This window comes from Schistocerca cancellata, chromosome 5 (assembly GCF_023864275.1).
Source record: "Schistocerca cancellata isolate TAMUIC-IGC-003103 chromosome 5, iqSchCanc2.1, whole genome shotgun sequence".
Lineage (NCBI taxonomy): Eukaryota > Metazoa > Arthropoda > Insecta > Orthoptera > Acrididae > Schistocerca > Schistocerca cancellata.
The window spans coordinates 138251126-138266193 of record NC_064630.1 but is presented as its reverse complement, the minus strand read 5'-3'; the positions used below and the strand labels follow the sequence as shown (position 1 = coordinate 138266193).

The 15068-nt window shown below is 44.9% G+C and overlaps 1 protein-coding gene across 2 annotated transcripts in view; it reads left to right on the top strand.

The window, feature by feature from the left end:
• Positions 1-14780, top strand: part of LOC126187594 (acylphosphatase-2-like) — a 73708-nt gene extending 58928 nt beyond the window's left edge. For both annotated transcript variants that reach the window (XM_049928780.1, XM_049928779.1), the window contains one exon: positions 14207-14780. Coding sequence is in view for 1 of the 2 variants with exons in the window: in XM_049928779.1 (XP_049784736.1) it covers positions 14207-14321 (115 nt within the window). In the remaining variant the exon portion in view is untranslated. The remainder of the gene's footprint in view (positions 1-14206) is intronic.
• The last annotated feature ends 288 nt before the right edge of the window (positions 14781-15068 follow it).

Sequence of the window (15068 nt, the reverse complement as noted above, 5' to 3'; positions counted from 1 at the left end):
CTCCACAAATCCAGCAGGTAGTATGGGGGGCTCGATGTAAAAGACTTCTGCCAGTGAGGCGATATCGCTAGCATCAGTAATGATTGAAATTGGGGCATCATTGTTGGGCTGAGCTAGTGTGACTGCATCAGCTAGAGCCATTTTCAGATCATTAAAGGCTTGAGTCATGTCTTGGGAAAACGTGACTTTGCTATTACCTGTAGTATGCTCGTCTCGTGAGGTGTCAGTTAGGGACACTTAGAGAGACAGCGTGAGGAATGTGGCATCAGAAAAAATTGATCGTGCTCAAGAAATGCTGAGGGCATGGCTGGTGTTATGCTCATAGTGTGAGCGATGCATTCAGATATGGGGCATAAACCTTTACAGTTTACAGTGCGATCTGTGAAAGTAACTCCATTCAGATGCAACTGTGATTTGTCATTTATCTCTACGCCATTATCAGAGAGTTCGTGGAGTACTTGAGAAAGGTGCTGCTCATGTTCTTCAGCAGAGACAGAAAAAAAATTAAAATGTCATAAATATAAATGTAACAAAATGGAAACTGGAGAAATAGTGCCCACAAAACGTTTCCACATCTGAGCTGTATTTTTGAGTCCATAAAGCATAAAGTAGTATTCGAACAAGCCAAAGGGAGTTATAATGGCAATTTTAGGGCGTCATCTTTGTACGTTGGAATTTGGGGATATGTCTTATGACAGTCAGTGACACTGAAATGCTGAGCACCATGTAATAGCAATGCAAAATCTTGAATGTGGGGGATGGGGTGATTGTGACCAATTGCCATCGGAAGAACATACATTTCCTGTGCTTACCAGTTCCTGAATGCACTAATTAGCAAGGTGAAGTTTTATAGCCGACAGGTGGCATGCTTTCTCTTGGACAGGAGGTCCTTTGGTGGTATGTAGCCTATGAGAAGTACTGTTTGTAATATCCTTAATGGATGCCATTAGCACATTTGAAGTCACACGAGCAGTAGGCACACGTCACATGAAGTACTGTTAAATAGAGGACTGATCTGAAGTGCGGGCTGTCAAGGCTGCCTCTGCTGAGTATGTCATGGGCGTGGTTGGCGTAATCTGCAGGTGCGGAGGCTGGATTGTCTGCCATTTGGTGTGGTGACTTGGTGAGAAGGGCGTAGTCCGCATTTGTGGTGGGTGTGATGATGCAGGCTTGTAAAAGTTTAGTGGGAGCGCTAGAGGTAGCTGCATAGCTCACTGGCTCGACTTTTGTGAAGAGGGTATCGTCTGCCTGGATGGCAGACTTGTTGTTGAAGCTCTCTGTTGTAGAGGCAGAAGTTTGCTTGCTGTTTGAGCAAGATGTCTGTTTGAAGTGAACCTTCCCGGTGACAGCCATGACTGCAGTTGCAGGATTTGGCTGCACAACATGCAGTACTAATGGGTGTTCCTGATGAGTGCAGCAATGTTTGTCCATGCACATACCAGATGTACTAGTGTGTTGTTGAGTGCCTGCAATGATGCATTTGCCACGTGTAGAGCTCTGATATCATGGTGCTGGTTGGGGAGTTTGCACAATGAATTTACCAAGTCAGAAGTGAGACATGTGAGTTCAGCTAACTGTAGCAGTCGTCACTCTTGAATTTGTAGATACTCTGACAGAGGAGCCCTCAGTGCTTTGGTTGGAGGAATGCTGTGACAGCGTGGCCATTGAAAGGTCTGGAGAGAGTCCGTAGTGTTGTAGAATGTCTGCGTCTGTACAGGTTCGTAGATGTCAGCCACATTAAATGTCCAATCAAAACAAAATGGTTAAGATGAATGAAGCCATGGACCATGACTTGACAAGTTGTTAGCCACTCACAGAGTCAGGGCAGAAGGTGTCAGTGGTGTAGCAGAAATGCTGGGAATATAACACTAGTATCTGCACGAGTGTTGACCAGGAAGAGCGTGTCATTGTTGAGGTCATGAACATACAATCTGCCTTGCGGTAGTTGTTTATTATGTGATGGCTGGTGTTGATGTAGGTGCCCTGTAGGCTGCCTGCAAGAGGTTGCATGTAATTCATCCTGTGGTACAAGTTTGCGTCTGGCGAACAAGGCGGGCAGCACTTCCAAGTCGCATCCCCACAGTTGATTAGCGACACCTGTCGTCGTGATGGTGTACCTTGTTGGAGGCCGAGCAAGCAGGAGTGGTGGGACCAGCATACTTGTTACTTCTGCCACCAGGTAGCACCTCAACCAACGTTGTCGACTGGTACGCACAAAACTGTGTTCTGGTGTTCACAGGATTGCCAACTGTCGGCGGTGCTGATGAACTCGGCACAGAAATGAGCTGATCATGTCTTACGATTTTGTAGGCATCATCTGCCAGCTGTAAACATCTTTCTAGTGGGTCGGTAGCATGGAATAAGAGTTGTAGTCAGAGGGCTTGACAGTATTTTAACTATTCAGAGCAAACACAGCATTTCATCTGATAGGAATGAAGTTTCTATTAATGTTCTAATCTTTTGTCAAAGTTGAGAAGGTGTGAGCTCACTGAGCGATACTTCATGCACTAAGTGATGAACTGCCTCTTGGGGGGGACTTCGACAATTGTTCAAGAATTGTGGATTTTTTATTTTTGTAGTGGTCCCTCGTCAGTGCTGTGTGGCTGAGATCGGACATCAAATCTGTATGCTTGTATAGAGTTGTAAGCACTGCGAAGAACCACACTTCGTCAGATAGGATGCCTTGGATGTTCAAAATGCTGTCCACTAAAGAAAACCATGTCTTCGGACTGTCCTTATAAGAGGTACATGTATATAAACCAGCATAGCAGGCGCTGTAACAGACACGACCACCGTGACAAAAAAGGGCGTGGCCATTGAAAATCAGACTGCACAACTTAGTACACTATGTGCATTGTTTACAGGTTCAGGTGCACTAAAAATGCTTGATGTAGGAGCACTGGGCAAGGTGGAAATGGTGAAAGTCAAATTGTTCATTGGTGTTAATGCTCTGCTTCTGTTGCACTGGGCTTAACACTTGTGGGTTGTTGTTGAATCGGATGAGGTTATGTGTACATGTCGGCAATTAGGTGTCTGGTGGAAAGCCGGCGGCCTGGGTTGTAAGTTAGGCTCAGCAAGCTTGACAAACTGGTCATGCAACATTACAGGTTCTTCATGCACTGAAAAGCCACTCGAAGGAGCGATATAATATGTTAAATGTCCTGGGAAATGTCCATGGGACATAGAAACTAATCCAGCAAAGTTCATTGTCTGCACTGTTTTTTGAGCGAGCTGTACCGGCAACAGTTCAGTTTTCAAATTTCACACCATTCAAAGCACCATGGTGGCAGGTCAGAGCAGGGGAAATGAGCACAGGTGATGTGATGGATGAAGTCAGTTGTTGTGTTGTAGTAGTCGTTATTGTTGGTCACATTGTCCTGTGTTATTTCGTACGAGGAAATTGCCCGAATCATAGAAGTTCATGGAAAACGTGTAACACGGAGTCACCAGTGTAGGTGCAGGTGCTTTTCATAGTGAAATAACATCACAGACACCATTTTAAATGAGTAATGCTTTATTATGAGTTACATATTTACACAAGTGATCGCATAGTTCAACAGTAAACAAGAGATTGTCCGGCTCCACTGTACGAGCCAAAGATATTATAATAGATACTTCACTTTACATCATCATTGATTGATCAGAGTCTTTGCATCTTTATCTATAGTGTTTGCTTCTTAGATAATTGCATTTCTTTGTTCTGTGTACATGTTGCTGAAGTGACTTCATAAAGCATCCAATTCACTTATTGCTCGCTCAACATAGAACAAACTCTCCATCAGTAGTGAAAGCGTTGTCTGTTGTAACCCAGGATTTTAATTTTGAACAGGATGCATCAGGAACACAACATTTATGGTCACGTAATAAGTAGCATTTGGTAAATTTTTCTTGGTGCACACACTCCGTAGTTCTGACTGTAGAAGTCACTAATAGTCAAAAATCTTTGGGCCACAAGTCTTTTATTTGGTCTGCTACCAATCTTGATAGCACAAAAAGGTCTTATTGTGGCCGGCCGAAGTGGCCGTGCGGTTAAAGGCGCTGCAGTCTGGAACCGCAGGACCGCTACGGTCGCAGGTTCGAATCCTGCCTCGGGCATGGATGTTTGTGATGTCCTTAGGTTAGTTAGGTTTAACTAGTTCTAAGTTCTAGGGGACTAATGACCTCAGCAGTTGAGTCCCATAGTGCTCAGAGCCATTTGAACCATTTTTTTTTTCTTATTGTACTAGAACATGAATTTTTACAGACAATTTACTTCCTGTCTCAGCTTTTATGTATGCAACTCTCTTTGCACACTTTTGTAAGGAAAAAGTGTAAAAAAAACAGTACTAAGTAATTTTATATAGTATCAAGTTAAAGCATGTAAAGTGCATAATTATAGCAAAATACATAAAAAGTGTAGCGATAAAAAGAAATAAATAAACAAATACCCCATTCATTAAGGGAGCAATATTTTATAATTCTCTGCCAAACAACCTGAAACAGCTTTCTGGTAGAATTTTTAAAAATGAGTTAAAAAAATGGCTTATATTGAAGTGCCCATACAGTATGGTGCTGACATGATTTGACCTCAGGAATGCTATATTAAATATACTTAAATGATCTTTTACTTAATAGCATGTAATCTATTTATATTGTGTATTAATAATCTAAATGTAATTATTGTAACATTGCCCATGCATGTTAAATACATGTTTCGAGCTATAAGATAAATAAATAAATAAAAAACATAATTTGTGAAGATTTACACTTTTCATGTGAGGTGGAACAAAGGAAAATGATATGTAATTGCATAAAAATCTGGGCTCTACTGATCACTTAAACAGTCCCCCCTGCGGGTCCGGGGATTAGAATAGGCCCGAGGTATTCCTGCCTGTCGTAAGAGGCAACTAAAAGGAGTCCATTCCCCTCACGGGGGTAGTTAGCGCCTGCGTCCGGAGACGGACGGTTCCACGACCTATAATCGTGGTCTTTTTGGTTTTTCACTTCTCGTTTCTCCCTTCCTTTTGTTGGTTCCTTTCTTTGCTCTTCTCCACCTCACTGTCTTCCTTACTCTTTCCCTTGACTTCTCATTGCCTTTTTCTCATTGCCTTTTTCTCATTGCCTTTTTCTCCTTGCCTTCTCATTGCCTTTTTCTCCTTGCCTTCTCATTGCCTTTTTCTCCTTGCCTTCTCATTGCCTTTTTCTCCTTGCCTTCTCATTGCCTTTTTCTCCTTGCCTTCTCATTGCCTTTTTCTCCTTGCCTTCTCATTGCCTTTTTCTCCTTGCCTTCTCATTGCCTTTTTCTCCTTGCCTTCTCATTGCCTTCTTCTCCTTGCCTTCTCATTGCCTTTTTCTCCTTGCCTTCTCATTGCCTTTTTCTCCTTGCCTTCTCATTGCCTTTTTCTCCTTGCCTTCTCATTGCCTTTTTCTCCTTGCCTTCTCATTGCCTTTTTCTCCTTGCCTTCTCATTGCCTTTTTCTCCTTGCCTTCTCATTGCCTTCTTCTCCTTGCCTTCTCATTGCCTTCTTCTCCTTGCCTTCTCTGGTCTCCGCCTTGGCGTTTGAGACAGTCTGTCCTCTTTCTCCCTCTCTCTCTTCTTTTTCCTCTTCTTCCTTCCTCCCTGTGTGTGCCTGAAGGCCGACCCACGCGTTCGCACGCGTAGCCGGTGACGGGGTAACGCGTAAGTCCCCGCCCTGGGTAGACATGTAAGGCACGCGCGTACCCCCTGGTAAAGGCCAGGCCCGGGGAGGGGTGATTGCCTGAGCTGATACCTTCTGACCATGCCGATTGGTCCCTCCGTCTGTTTCTCGGGAGGTGTGACCTGAGGTGTAAACATTCACCTAAGGCGGGAGTGCCCTCTGAGAGGGTCCCCACAAGGAAGGAGCGCGCCATCAGAGACGCTGGCAATCATGGGGGATTCCTCCGCAATGGATTCTACTCCATCTCTCTCGACTTCGACCCAAAAACGGAAACGTGACCAGCCAACAGTGACAAAAGTACTACCGCCTGCCCCACAGTTCCTCGTAGTTTCTCGATCTGAGGACGGAAAGGATTTTTCCTCTGTCAACCCTTTCGTTATTCAGAAGGGCGTAGATGCCATAGCCGGATCTGTCAAATCTTGTACCAGGTTGCGTAACGGCACCTTATTACTAGAAACTGAGAGTGCCTTTCAGGCACAAAAACTGCTTCGGGCCACCCTCCTGTAAACGTTCCCTGTCCGGGTGGAGGCCCACCGAACTTTGAATTCGTCTCGTGGTGTAGTCTATACTAGCTCCCTCGACGGATTGACTGACGAGGAGCTTCAATCTTTCCTCGCTGAGCAGGGCGTGACGGCTGTCCATCGGGTCATGAACCTTGTACCGACCCGGACACTTTTCTTGACCTTCGATAGTGTTAAGCTGCCATCGCGCATCAAGGCGGGCTACGAGGTTATTTCTGTTCGCCCCTATGTCCCGACACCTACGCGCTGCTACCAGTGTCAGCGTTTCAATCACACTCGACAGTCTTGTTCCAATGCGGCTAAATGTGTCACTTGTGGCAGGGATGCCCATGAGTGACTGTCCACCTCCGTCTCCTCATTGTGTGAACTGTCAGGGTGACCATGCCGCATCCTCCCGCGACTGTCCTGTCTATAAGGAAGAACGCTGTATCCGAGAAATTTGGGTCAAAGAGAAAGTGTCCACCTCAGCTGCTCGCAAGCTATTGGCTAGTAGGAAGCCCACGCTGCTCCCAGCGGGGAAGTACAGTACTGTCCTCGCCTCTCCTCGGACTACCCGGGAGGTAGCAACCCAGACATGCGATCTGACCTTCAGCACCACGGTCATCCGTTCGGCCAGTGCTAAGATCACACGGTCGACGTCTCCTCTTCCTCCCATCACCCCACAGACACCAGCCCCTTCCTCAGCTTCTGCTAAGTCGAAGACCCCGAAGTCAGATGCACGGGCCTTCAAGAAGGAACCATCCCGTGCAGACTTCCTTCGTCCCTCGACCTCCCAGCCTTCGACCGGTACTTCCACCAAACGTCCTTCCAAAAAGGCACATAGGAAGCACAGTTCTCCTTCTCCGCCACGGCGCATTTCTTCTCCTGCGCCACCCAGCGGTTGCCGCCCCAGGCCGTCATCCGTTTCGCCTGGCCGCACCGCTGGTAGCCGTACATCTGGCCGTTCACCGGCAGAGGAAGCTCCCCCTCCCGGCCATCCTCCCGAGATGGCCGATGACCCTATAGACCCCATGGACGATGACTGTCCGCCTACTGATAGCGGCGGCAGTGCTCGCTCGAAGCCAGGCCCTAAGCGGCCTTCGAGGTGACCCCTTCTCTCATCTTCCTTTTCTTACGATGGCACTTATTCACTGGAATATTCGCAGCATTCGCTCCAACCGAGAGGACTTGAAGTTGCTGCTCCGCTTGCATCGTCCGCTCGTCGTAGCCCTCCAGGAAACGAAGCTACGCCCATGCGATCAAATTGCCTTGGCACACTACACCTCTGTGCGTTTTGACCTACCCCCTGTGGTAGGTATCCCAGCTCATGGAGGGGTTATGTTGCTGGTCCGGGATGATATTTACTACGATCCCATCACGTTGCACACCGGCCTGCAGGCAGTTGCCATCCGCATTACTCTCCCCACTTTTACGTTTTCCTTTTGTACCGTTTACACTCCATCGTCATCTGCCGTTACCAGGGCAGACATGATGCAACTTATTGCTCAGCTACCTGCACCATTTTTGTTAACTGGAGACTTCAAATGCCCACCATCCCCTTTGGGGCTCTCCAGCATCCTGCCCGAGGGGCTCCTTGATAGCAGACCTTTTCAACCAGCTCAATCTTGTCTGCCTCAATACTGGCGCCCCTATTTTCCTTTCGGACACATCTCACAGCTATTCCCATTTAGACCTCTCTATATGTACTCCCCAACTTGCACGCCGGTTTGAGTGGTATGCACTTGCTGATACATATTCGAGCGACCACTTCCCGTGTGTTATCCATCTCCTGCAGCATACTCCCTCTCCGTGCTCCTCTAGTTGGACCATCTCCAAGGCAGACTGGGGGCTCTTCTCTTCCAGGGCGACCTTTCAGGATCAAACCTTCACAAGCTGTGATCGTCAGGTCGCACACCTCACGGAAGTCATTCTCGCTGCTGCTGAATATTCCATCCCTCACCCTACTTCTTCTCCACGTCGCGTACCGGTCCCCTGGTGGACCGCAGCATGTAGAGACGCTTTACGTGCTTGTCGACGTGCTTTACGCACCTTTAAACGCCACCCTACAGTGGCGAATTGTATTAATTATAAACGATTACATGCTCAGTGTCGTCGTATTATTAAAGAAAGCAAGAAAGCCAGCTGGGCTGCTTTCACAAGCACCTTCAACAGTTTTACTCCTTCTGTTGTCTGGGTTAGCCTGCGCTGGCTATCTGGCACTAAGGTCCACTCCCCAGTTTCTGGCTTGAAGGTCGCGAATGAAGTCCTTGTGGCCCCTGAGGCTGTCTCCAATGCCTTCGGCCGCTTTTTCGCAGAGGTTTCGAGCTCCGCTCATTACCACCCTGCCTTCCTCCCCCGCAAACAGGCAGAGGAGGCTAGGCCACCTGACTTCCGCTCCTCGAATTGTGAAAGTTATAATGCCCCATTCACCATGCGGGAACTCGAAACCGCACTTGGCCGATCACGGTCCTCCGCTCCAGGGCCTGATTCTATTCATATTCAGATGCTGAAGAACCTTTCTCCTGCGGGTAAAGGTTTTCTTCTTCGTACATACAATCGCATCTGGATTGAGGGACATGTTCCCGCATGCTGGCGCGAGTCTATTGTCCCGATTCCTAAGCCGGGGAAGGACAAGCACTTGCCTTCCAGTTATCGACCTATCTCGCTTACCAGCTGTGTCTGAAAGTGATTGAGCGAATGGTTAACTCTCGATTGGTTTGGCTGCTCGAGTCTCGACGCCTACTTACCAATGTCCAATGTGGATTTCGTAGGCGCCGCTCTGCTGTTGACCATCTGGTTACCTTGTCGACCTTCATTATGAATAACTTCTTGCGGTAGCGCCCGACCGCGGCTGTGTTCTTTGATTTGGAGAAGGCTTACGACACCTGTTGGAGGGCGGGCATTCTCCGCACCATGCATACATGGGGACTTCGCGGTCACCTCCCTCTTTTTATTCGTTCCTTTTTAATGGATCGACAGTTCAGGGTACGTGTGGGTTCTGTCCTGTCCGACACCTTTCGCCAGGAGAATGGGGTGCCACAGGGCTCAGTTTTGAGCGTCGCTCTCTTCGCCATCGCGATCAATCCAATAATGGATTGCCTCCCAGCTGATGTATCAGGCTCCCTTTTCGTGGACGATTTTACCATCTATTGCAGCGCGCAGTGTACACATGTCCTGGAGCGCTGTCTTCAGCATTCTCTTGACCGTCTTTACTCCTGGAGTGTCGCCAATGGCTTCCGTTTTTCTGCCGAGAAGACGGTCTGTATTAACTTCTGGCGCTACAAAGAGTTTCTCCCACCGTCCTTACGACTCGGTCCCGTTGCTCTCCCAATCGTGGAGACAACAAAATTTTTAGGCCTTACATTTGACAGGAAACTTAGCTGGTCTCCACATGTGTCATATTTGGCCGCCCGTTGTACCCGTTCTTTAAATGTCCTCCGTGTTCTCAGTGGTATGTCGTGGGGAGCGGATCGAACCGTCCTACTTCGTCTATATCGGTCGATCGTCCGCTCCAAGCTGGATTATGGGAGCTTCGTATACTCCTCTGCACGGCCATCCATCTTACGCCGCCTCAACTCCATACAACATCGGGGTTTACGACTTGCGATCGGAGCATTTTATACCAGTCCCTTAGAGAGTCTTCTTGCTGACGCTGGCGAATTGCCACTCACCTACCGGCGCGATATACTGCTTTGTCGGTATGCCTGTCGGCTACTGTCAATGCCCGACCATCCGTCTTATCGTTCCTTTTTTGACGACTCTCTTGACCGTCAATACGGGTTGTATGTCTCTGCCCTGCTACCCCCTGGAGTTCGCTTTCGTCGCCTCCTTCAACACCTTAATTTTTCACTCCCTGCAACCTTTCGAGTGGGCGAGAGCCGCACGCCACCTTGGCTCCAGGCTCAGGTCTGCGTTCACCTTGACCTCAGCTCGCTCCCAAAAGAGGTCACCCCCGGTTCGGTCTACCACTCCCGTTTTTTGGAACTTCGTTCGAAGTTCATCAACATGACTTTCATTTATACAGATGGCTCTAAGACCAAAGACGGGGTCGGGTGTTCCTTTATTGTCTGGGCACAAAGTTTCAAATACCGGCTCCATGGCCATTGTTCGGTCTTCACAGCTGAGCTCTTTGCCCTCTACCAGGCTGTTCTTTACATCTGCCGCCACCGACATTCTGCTTATGTCATCTGCTCAGATTCCCTGAGCGCCATCCAGAGCCTCAGTGATCCGTACCCGGTTCACCCTTTCGTACACCGGATCCAACGCTCTCTTCAGCAGCTGGTGGACGTCGGTTCTCCGGTTAGCTTTATGTGGGTCCCTGGCCATGTTGGTATCCCTGAGAACGAAGCTGCAGATGCCGCGGCCAAGGCTGCGGTCCTCCAGCCTCGGACAGCTTCTTGTTGTGTCCCTTCGTCAGATTTTAGCAGGGTTATTTGTCGGCGCATTTTATCGCTGTGGCATGCCGATTGGGCTGCCCTTACAGCCAACAAGCTTCGGGCCTCGAAACCTCTTCCCGTGGCTTGGACGTCCTCCTCACGCCCTTCTCGGCGGGAGCAGGTAGTTTTGGTCCGGTTAAGAATTGGACACTACCGGTTCAGCCATCGCCACCTGCTGACGGCTGCGCCAGCGCCGTTCTGCCCATGTGGGCACTTGCTGACGGTTAGACACATTTTAATGTCCTGTCCAGGTCTTAACACACTGCGCCTCGATCTTAACCTGCCTAATACTTTCGATGCCATTTTAGCGGATGACCCACGAGCAGCTGCTCGTGTTCTTTGTTTTATCAATTTGACAAACCTCGCTAAGGACATTTGATGATGTTGTTTTTTAATCCTATGCCTGTCAGTCTGTCTTTTATCGTGTTTTCCCTTTTAGTTGTTGTTGTCAACTTGTGCCTCGCGGTGCATTCTTAGAGTAGTCAGGGCGCTAATGACCATTGAAGTTGTGCGCCCCCCCCCCCTCCCCCCCCCCTCCAAAAAAAAAAAAAAAAAACTTAAACAGTGTGCCAAATGTATACTAATACTTTTTTGTTTCCCAGCTGTACAACTACATGTTAGGGACACTTAACTTGTCCTTAAAGATGATGCAATGAGCCAGCTTCTCTATTTTGTATGTTTTTTACCTTTTTAAGATCCTTTTGTGCACTTCCCTTCTATAGAAATTTTATTATTTTATATACTTTACTGTTCTTGTTCACCAATTTCCTTATTATAACCATACATTAACTCAGATTTGTGCTGATGATTGCACTGTCTGGCACTAGACAAAAGCAACCACCACTGTCTTGTGCCTGCATGTAGTCTGTCAGTCGTCCAAGACATGTTGTGCACATACCATTCAATCATTTCTTCACACATCTTTCTATTTCTCATCGAAGGTCACCATCCATTTTGTGCAACTTGAACTAGTGGACGAATGTGTTTCTATTTGGAAATAACATAATTTATAATCATGCCTCAGATTCTTAGGTACAGTGAATTCCATAAGGTATATAATTAATTTATGTTTGAGTTCCATCTTTTGCTCAACCTTTGCGGCCTTACATGTTATTGGTTCAGCTACTATCCTGTTCAAGCAACTGGAACACGGTATCTTTCTTCTGCAGAGTTTTGTTAGATATCTGCATTTTTAATTTCTCAGGTGCTATCCACCCCTTCTCAAGTCTTAAGTTCTCAGTCGTAAAGTACCACACTCTTTTCCTTGTAACCTGCCTGAACTGAGTGTTAAGTCTCCCTTGCTCTCTTATTTATTGCCGGACTTTAAAGTATAAAATTTATATAGTATAGTTTTTATCTTCACATTAATTGCCGAAATTCTTGCTAGTGATTGTGTGGTAAAGGAAAGTATATTTTCTTTGTAGACAGAAGAAATTCGTCATCTTGTTGCAGTGACACATTTTGGTCCAAAGTTTGAGCATTGTTGCAGTTGCTCCAAAAAATCATAATTTCATACCTCTTTTTTATCTGTTAGTGAATGCAGTTTGACACACACTGTAAGAACTTTCCTGTTTGGCACTGTAAATAGCTCTCTCCTTTTGCAGTTATAAATGTGGGAGATAATGAATCATTGAGAAATATTCACTTGTATTTAAGTTGTCTGTCTGTTAGTTGATATTGTGTTGGCCAAGAATTTGAGTTTTTGCTGTAATTGCTACAATCTGTCTTTCAGAACTGTAAAAACTCTTTTGGACTTTCATATAGTTACTGAAATGTAAAAGAATCTAAACTAAAATCTGTAACAACTTGCAGTTTTTAAGTTGTCATCAGTTGTCACATCAACTTCTGTACCATAAACCACTTATCCTATAGGATGTCATTATTACTTTTAGATAATAGGCTCAGATTATTTGGGGTATCTGTGACATTTCTGTTGTGGTCTAAATTCTTGTTTCCTACTAATGAATATACAGGATGGTCACGAAATAGGCTCTGCCATTGATTGCCAATATATTTAGAACAAAATGAAATGAAATGCCACCATTTTACAATGATAACAGTAGTGTAATGTTTTCTCAAGTGTTGAGCAGTTCTCAGTACAAACTGGTGAGTACCTCAATAACTTCTGTTAAATGTCAACAATGTTTCCTGTGTATCCAGAAACTCTTATCTGATTTCTGCCATGTTGCTGCAAGGTGGTACAATGGTATCATCCTGTATTAAACCTTATCTGTCCTTTCGTAAATTTAAGATGGATAAGGGAGAAAGGAAACAGAAGGGAAGGAACAAACTATATCGGCTGCATTCGGACTTTATGCGGAATCAGTGGTGACGAGTGAAAATGTGTGCTGGACCAGGAGACGAACCTGGAATCTGCTGTTTTACTAGGCTGCAGCTCATGGTCTAGTGGTTAGTGTTGGTGCCTCTGGATCACAGGGTCCTGGGTTCGATTCCCAACTGGGTCACGGTTTTTTCTGGCATGGGACTGGGTGTTTGTATTGTCCTGATCATTTCCTCATTCTGGGAAACGGTGAGTCTGTACAGTGAAAAGATTGGGAATTTGTACTGGCACTGATAGCCAAGCTGTTGATCACCCCGCAAACTGATATTGTCATAGTCATCATCATCATCATCCTGTTTACTAGGCAGTTGCTTACACTGTACCTGGAGACTGTGTTTATTGCAAATGTGTAGACCCTCTCGGCACACCCCCTGCCTAACTCACATTCATACCTAGCACCACCTATCTGCGGTCTTTGTCCATGTCCTCTACGCTTGCTAATTTTTGATTCAGTGAAGGTTGAACGTAAATGTGCATCTACACTGAGGGTTGTGGATTCATTGCCCATTGATGTGAATCAGTTATATGAATGCGTGGTGTCTGTTCTTTCCTTTCAGTTATCTCCCATCCATGTTTGATTTGTATGATATGTATCACAGCCTCAGATTTTGCGTGGTGTCTGTGCTTTTTGACATGTTGGAAAGAATAGACACCACACATTCATATAAGCTTACCTGTTCTGATTTATCAGCCTACATCTAATTGTCTTATTGTTGACAGGACTTTCAAACAAAAAAAGTTGTGTGTTAAGTGTCCCCTTCCCCTTTTGTGAATGCTGCTTGCTTTTCAGGATTTTGTGTCTGTTCCACTGTAGTTTTCTATTCTCGACTCCTCCTTTGTGTAGTACTGTGCTCCAAATTGTATTTTATAAGCTTGTGTGAGGAAGAATAATATCTCAGGTTTAAATAAAAGGACACTGCTGTCATCTCTCCAATTTATATAGTCACACATTGTAGTTTTAAATTTAGTGTGTAGTGGAGAGTACTTACTTTCTATACTTCGAAATTTTCTCTTGTTTGAGTACTAACCATATAGAGTTCTTTTGTACGTGAAAATATCTCATGAGTATAAAACAGTTGTCATAATTATTCAAACCTTGCTATACTACGTGCAAATCTTTCACGTATTTGGGAAATGTTTAAGTTCATTCTTAACTAACCAAGGTATACTTGAGAGATTTTTAGGCCTCGTAAATTTTTCACTAGTCATTTATTGTCAATACACTTCATTTCTTTTTTTGTGATTTTTCAGGAAGAAGTGGCTACAGGAAACAGGCAGTCCTATGGCCAAGGTAGAAAAAGTAGAATTCAAAAATGAAGTCAAAATTACTTCATGTTCAAATAATGATTTCAAACTAAAGAATTAAATTTATGTATTATTTATTTGTGAATATTACACTTGTTTCTAAACTATTTATCTATTTATTTATTTATTTATTTGTTTATTTATCTATTTATCTATCTTTCATACCAAAGAATTTGTTGCTGCTTTTATTTTGTAACAAAAATTTTAAATAATCACAGATAACTTAATTTTTTGAGGTATATGATACCACTGTTTTCAGAGGTCTAAACATTGTTGATTTGATATTTTGATGGATACAGGCAGTTGACTTGTGATGATTTGCAGACATTGCATTTTAACAAAACACACTGCAAGTATAACAAGTGATGTATTTTAACAACAGAAATTTCCTGCCTAGCTGTGTAAATGGTGCTCCTGGATTGTTCATATTATTAATTCTGAGTATCTAGAATTTTTGTATGTCACTGACCAACAACAAATATGGTTTGCAAAATAAAAATTGTAAAACATCTTACTGTAACCATGTTTTTTTCCCTTCATCCCCTCATTTATTACTCACTATGATTTACAGTTAGATATTAGTAAAAACCATGTTAATTTCTTGTAGCTATGTTAATCAGTCGCTGGCAAAATTTAATTTTGTGTGCTTCCTTTTTTACTGTTGTGTGAGTAAGTTGCTCAGAGAACAATGAAAGGAAAAAGTAGACGGAGTATTGCTGGGTGTTTACATATGAAAATAGTTATTTCTGATGTAATGTGTTGTACCCTATCATCTGTTTCATTATCAGATTGCATGCTATAAACTGTT